At 37.9% G+C, this 6,328-nt stretch overlaps 1 protein-coding gene across 1 annotated transcript; it reads right to left on the bottom strand.

The window, feature by feature from the left end:
* Window positions 1-383: 383 nt before the first annotated feature.
* Window positions 384-5,711, bottom strand: LOC124788268 (60S ribosomal protein L27). The gene is made up of 4 exons (XM_047255473.1): window positions 5,608-5,711; window positions 5,199-5,424; window positions 567-700; window positions 384-484 (listed from the first exon to the last, which is right to left on the bottom strand). Exons 2-4 carry the CDS (start codon window positions 5,415-5,417, stop codon window positions 436-438), a joined length of 402 nt encoding a protein of 133 aa, XP_047111429.1. The 5' UTR covers window positions 5,418-5,424; window positions 5,608-5,711; the 3' UTR covers window positions 384-435.
* Window positions 5,712-6,328: the final 617 nt, after the last annotated feature.

Raw genomic sequence — 6,328 nt, 5'->3', positions numbered from 1 at the left:
TTATAGTCTACTGTTAACATGGTCAAAACTTGCTCTTGATTGGTGCTCCACGTAACCTAAAATAGCTTGGTGTGCCTAGGGTTAATAACTACAGTGGTCAAACTAGTATCAGTTTTTTAATGAAAACTGATCTGTTTTAAGAACTTGCGTGGATAAAAAAATTGGGACACCCATATTTTGTCTTTGTATTTAAGGAATTCAACAACATCCACCTGTAACTAATTTCCAATTTCTTGAAATTAGGCCACTACTACAGTGGCAAGTTTTCAATAGCAGTGCCACACTGCACTTATCTCTCAGTACACTCCTCTCAACCTACCTAATCAATACTGTAAAATGTGTGATTTAAGCAGTTAAAACTTGAAAAATTACAGAAGACCAAATTGTGGTTTCAAATTTATTTAACACAAATTTCCAAAAACACAGAAAACACAATTAGAACCGCAGCTTTTGGAAGAACCATCTGTTTTTGCCTGCTTTGTACCTGGAAAAAATAATCTTGCATTAATATTTACATACAAAATATCGAATAATTGATTTGCTAAGTAACTACAGTGTTCTCTTACCTTTCCTCAAATTTGACTTTTGTCTGAAACCTCGCCTTCTTTCTCTTCATGGGGTCCTTAAGGTCCTTAACAGATGTCTTAAGATTCAATTCTAGTGTGTATCGTGTAGGCATAAGATGATTGTAGTTCAGAACCTATAAACATTTTATATGTCATTTTCTACAACCATTACACATAAATCAAAACAATTTGACAAAGTAATAATTTACAAAAACAATGATATTTCACGTGTGATCACCATAACATTTTAAATTAAGATAGTATTTCCATACCATATCAAACAAATTATTCTCAGGCCCCACTTTTTCAAATTTCAATCTCCCATTTCTTTCATCTAGCTCAATTTTCTCCACTGGCAATCGTGATAAGTCACAATCACTGAATAACAAACAAAACTGTGAGACTTAACACCTATGGTCCATCAGCATACAGAGTCACACTTGCTGCCAAAGGGGAGGTCTAGTGGCACACACCACACCTGCACCTACGACACACTGTCGCGTTGTTGGCTGATGTTTTGCACATGGGTTTTTACCCTTGATTTGTACCGGAAGACATCCTTTACAACCCCTTAACTTTGTCACAACATTTCTGAGACACCCCGTATAGCTGAGAGGATGGCACATTTTGACGGTTTCATAAGCCCTCTACAAATACCTTTAAACAGTCTGAATTCCCCTAATTGGAATCTCTGACCTACAAGCACACCTATTTCACAGCAGAGTAAAAGGTTCCTCCTCAATTATTACCAGTAAGAGGATTTCTATTAAAAGATAATTGTTTCATACAGTACAAAGTTAAAGCTAGTTTTATTTCCAATGCTGAATTTTTATTTCTTAACAGAGGCAAAAGATATCCACCAAATTAATCTAAATATACTATTAACCACTGTAAACATTATGTAAAAGTTGAATGAAGTGAACAAGGAATGAACTGCAAAGGTTGTGAAAGAAATACCAGATGGTATACCAGCATATTTATATAGGATGCTTTGCTTTACATATATGCAATAGATATGAAGGCTAACAGCAGCAAATTAACATCAAAACATTACTGTTCCAAGTATACAACTTCAATATTCACTCCCAATTACGGACCTAAGCTTTACATTACTAGAACTTCTAACCTAAATTATGGACCAACTTACAAATAATGCAATATGCAAACAGCTGGGCTTAGGCATACCAAGTAGCAACTGGATAGGTCAGCATATGAAAACCTAAAAACCCTTCAAGTTTTAATACAGCAAATTTTGAAGAATATTTTGACATTAGTGGACAAACTATTCAAGCAGATTTCACAGGAGAAAAAATCTACACGCTAAATGTGACAGGCATAACAGTATGTCAAGTTCCAAAAGTGGTTGCCTGTTATGAGCACCTCAAGTTTTAGTACGTGAGCTTGGTTGAGTGTGTGTTGCTGTCAATGCTAGAGAAAATACAGTTTCCTCAATATTTCTATTTCCTAAAGTGGAATTCCATTATCTGGGCATGCGAAGGAAGTTTACATTAAGTCTCTAAAATGGATGTCTAGCACCCTATTTCTGAACGTTCTTTTATGTATTAAAAAATCTACAAGGTATTAAACAGATGACAAAATGTTACTCATGAAAAATCACGAAATAATAGCGGTCTTCAGTCTATATTGTCTGCTATTGAAATATATTAACATTATTTCCCTGTAACATTATGAGTCAAGATAGCTGTAACGGAACTTGAATAGCGTAAAGTTATCGTTAAAAACGCACGCCGCGCGATTTGTTACGATTTGGTCGGTCATAATAGTAGTAACATCCTTTTGAATACAATTAAAATATAACGGCGATACCTGTTTAGTGTTATTGGAAATAATATGTAGTAAATTAATGAGTAAGGTAGCCGATCCTATAAGAAGAGGTAAAATTGGGCATATCAAGGTGTTTTGCTCTATGTCGACTAAGCCGATGATACGGCGTCTTTTTTTCCGTTTACTCTTAGAAAAACAACAAGTAAAGAAGTGCTAATTGTGCGTTGTGAAAAATATAGGGGCGAATTTTAAATATCTACAGTGTATAATCAGACTAACAAATGGACATTCAGTTACGAGAAATAGCGGATAGCTAAGTGTAGTCATTAAACTGAGTACACCTACAGGGCGATCAATTCCGGGATAAGTCTATTCGCATCTCACGAGGGACGCGGTATTGAGACCTTTTTTTTTAATTATATAGCGGAGAGCGGGCTTCAATTTATAAAAAGGAGAAAAGCTGTATCATTATCATTGACTGTTGGTGTCAAGCAACCAAAACTGTTCATCAAAGGGTTTCGGTGAATGCGAAATGAAACTGTGAACGAAGTTATGTTAAATAAAGCAGAAGAGACAAGACAGTTTGGTCGTATCTGTTATTATTCCATAAACTGTAACATTTCTTCTCGTTGTACAAAGCCTTTATAGACGATCGTTATGACAATTTGCTTTGAAGGGATCTTGTTACGAGTTAAGTCTTGGGGACCTGGTCAAGAGGGGATAGTTCGTAGATCCTAACTAATGCAGCTATTCTGGAATCAGGTGCTACCGTGACCGTTGTGTGTTGTCAATGGCTTAAGGTCATCATATCTCATGCTCTAAGATCGACGTGCTTTTCCTCTTGGTATAACGGTGTCTCACGGTAACAACGATACGATAGATCCCTACTGCAGCCACCACCCACAACCTTTGCATGTAGAAACAAAGTGTGGTATTTCTGAACACAAATTACCAATTACATTCTCTTGGAGTGCACAGGGAAGTCCTACGAGAGGGGAAAAAAGTTAAACAAGACAAAGTTCAAGTGATGGAAAGGAAGAATGATTCATCTGAAGTGTACCAGCAGTGTCACGCTCCTGCTGCTGTCTACAAATATCATTGGTTGCATCAACTGAGTGACAGATGACAAGCCAATGTAAATGTTATAACCTTAGTTGTAAAAACATTTGACTCATCCCCAAACATGTCCATGGCTGATGTAGCCAACAGTTTGAGACCTAATGACACAGCATACACTGCTGAAAACAGCAGCAATGAAATTTATACATTATTTACGGTTACAATGTCTGTCTAAGCAGAATCTCCACATTACAATGACCTTCACACAAGCACTTGCCTGAAGGGACACTGCTAACAATTACAGCTGTAAATATTGTAAAACATTCACATTTTAGTGAACCTGGACTGACTTCAGCTATGCAACATTAAAATTTATGCAGGTTCAAGTCCCAATCCGCCACAAATTTTCAAATATCACAAACAACTGACATCTATAAAGATTCAGAAAGTGGATATCAATTTCGTGATATTCATAAACTTTGATGTAATGGACATTTGGCTTCTCTTTTGATATAAGTAGAAAATTTCAAGGTAATAGTTAGGGTGGGACCTAACAGTTCAGCTTACATTGCTGGATGTGCAAAAAAGAAGCTTCCCTTATGAAGTATACAAATGACCAATATGATCAGCTACTCACATACGACTCAATTCACAGTGTGCAATTCCCATTGTACATCGCACAAAGCAACAGGAAAGAAATGTGCACTTTTACCAGTCTGTTACCCACACCCCCATAGGTTCCAAATGTTAGTAATGAAACTTTGAGGGACAGCCTGTTGACCTTTCCATGAAGTTCTCTCCGGATAAGTAGAAAATTCACAATTAGGGCAGAAAATTATTTGAGGCAGTACTCCAGGGTATATATCTAAATGAACTAATAGTTTTTCAGTATTTTGAATTAGCAGTTGTAAATAAATGTGGCCTCCTTGCCGGGCTGAATTAAAGCAACATGGGCTACATACACAACTCTCTAAAATACGGTGAAAGCATCAGTACAACTACGAACACAATTTTATACAAGACAAATTTCAAGTTTGTAAAGGGCAGTAGTGATCATTTAAAGAATTTTCTGGACGGAACAGCATTTGCACAACGTGTGTAAGGAGCTACAATTTGAAATTTCTACCTACATCTAATCCTGCACATGCTATGAGAAAATTTATCTTGCACTCGTCAACTGCGGGGTGTAGGTATCTGCACAGACATTCACACAAAATACCAGCAAGCCTTTGATTCATAGCGCATCCTGGGTCTAGTGCAGAAGGGGATACAACCCGTCGGCTTTGGACAATGACGTCACAAGTCGCCAGAGAGCAGTTTACCATTTTCGCTTTTGCTGTTATGTTTCAGTTTCGTTTTTTTACTGATTGCTTAATAAAGTGGATCTGTTTATTCTATCTCGTGAGATTTTTTTTTTAAAGAAAAAAAACACTTATCAGCCACTGAAGGGAGCGACAACACTAAGAAGAATCGCTTCTCGATTGGCGACTTTTGACGTCATTGTCCAAAGCCGACGGGTTGTATCCCCTGCTACACTAGTCCCCGCATCCTACCCAACATTTCAATAGCAATGCCCGTATTTAGTAGTCTACTCGCTATGCAATGCCTGACACACTAAAGAACACTAAGTATCTGAGACACTCCACATTTCGAAAAAGGGGAATTTATATAAATACATGCGGGAAGATAAGTGCTCTCAAATCGTCATCTCTGAGCACTCTCAATTCAACACTATATACGACATAATTAACTGCAGATACTGGAAACACATACACGAATTGAACATACCTTAACAAATGGTTTTATTTTAGATCTTTTGTGAATCTTAGCTTTCCCCATCCTCTTGTGTACTTTCCTGGGATAACGATCAATGCCTGCGACGAGAGCATGTCCGAATGGTTTATCGGATGAGCCATCATCAAAATTTTTTAAGACAATTGCTTTCTTTCCTGCGTAACGTCCACTTAGGACGATTACGATTTTACCCGATTTCATTATTTTCCTCATGGTTAATCTGTAAACGATAACACTGATGAATTAATAAGCTCACTAAAATTGACCAAATGGCCGTTCCATTAAACGAGGCAGCAAGCTGCTAAAAACAGACAATTTAGCACCAGAGATATCTAATCCTCTAGACACTTACACAAAAATCCCTTCAAAACACTATATAGATAATTTAACAAATAAAACTTACAGATGATTTCCGATTCCCTATTCCTAATAACCACACCGCACACGCTATACGTAAAAGAACTCAATCAGAAAAATATACTTCTGTTTGTACCAAAGATTATCAATGTACGGCGGACTAAATTAGACAATCGATATGGCGCGAGTGTAATCATTGCGTCATGAATAGCTGTGTTATAAAAACTAAATTTTTCTTTCCATAGGACAATATGATACGTATTTTTGTGTTCTTTTGTAATTACTATGGTGTTGAGATTTCTGTTGTGTGCGATGGATGATTATTGTATGTGTAAGAGGATTCACACCTGTCGGAACGTCACCGTCACGTCTGTGAACATCGACGGTCAGAAGACGTCGTGACGTTACAGCTGGTTCATAGCACCACTCTTTCGTTTGAGCATTTGCCAGCGGGCTAGTGCGCAGGCGCAGCGCTGAATTCGCTTATGAGCAGTGTCTTCTCCCGCTTCTGGCTACTTGAAGCGTGGCTGTTTGGCGTATGAGCAGTAGCAGCAAGTAGCCAGAGGCTATCCGGAATAATTTTTCCGGCGCACCCAAGCTTTCAGATTCGAGTATGCGCAGAGCAAGCTGAGTTATAGTCGGGGGGGGGGGGGTCCTTCTCCAAGTGAGCCATGTATATGTTTCGTAATATTGCTGGTCTCTTCATTTACAGCTCCCGCGTCAAATGAAAACAAAACAGATTTCTGTGGCTGGGAGCCATCAAGTGA

Source organism: Schistocerca piceifrons, chromosome 3 (genome assembly GCF_021461385.2).
Source record: "Schistocerca piceifrons isolate TAMUIC-IGC-003096 chromosome 3, iqSchPice1.1, whole genome shotgun sequence".
Lineage (NCBI taxonomy): Eukaryota > Metazoa > Arthropoda > Insecta > Orthoptera > Acrididae > Schistocerca > Schistocerca piceifrons.
The sequence above is the reverse complement of the archived record's forward strand: the minus strand, read 5'-3'. Positions and strand labels throughout refer to the sequence as shown.

Coding starts and splice junctions, on each gene's coding strand:
- LOC124788268 (XM_047255473.1), bottom strand. CDS start 5,417: ATGAGGAAAATAATGAAATCGGGTAAAATCGTAATCGTCCTAAGTGGA. Junction 701..5,198: donor AAATAAAACCATTTGTTAAG/GTATGTTCAATT, acceptor AAATGTTTATAG/GTTCTGAACTACAATCATCT. Junction 485..566: donor AAAGTCAAATTTGAGGAAAG/GTAAGAGAACAC, acceptor TATTTTTTCCAG/GTACAAAGCAGGCAAAAACA.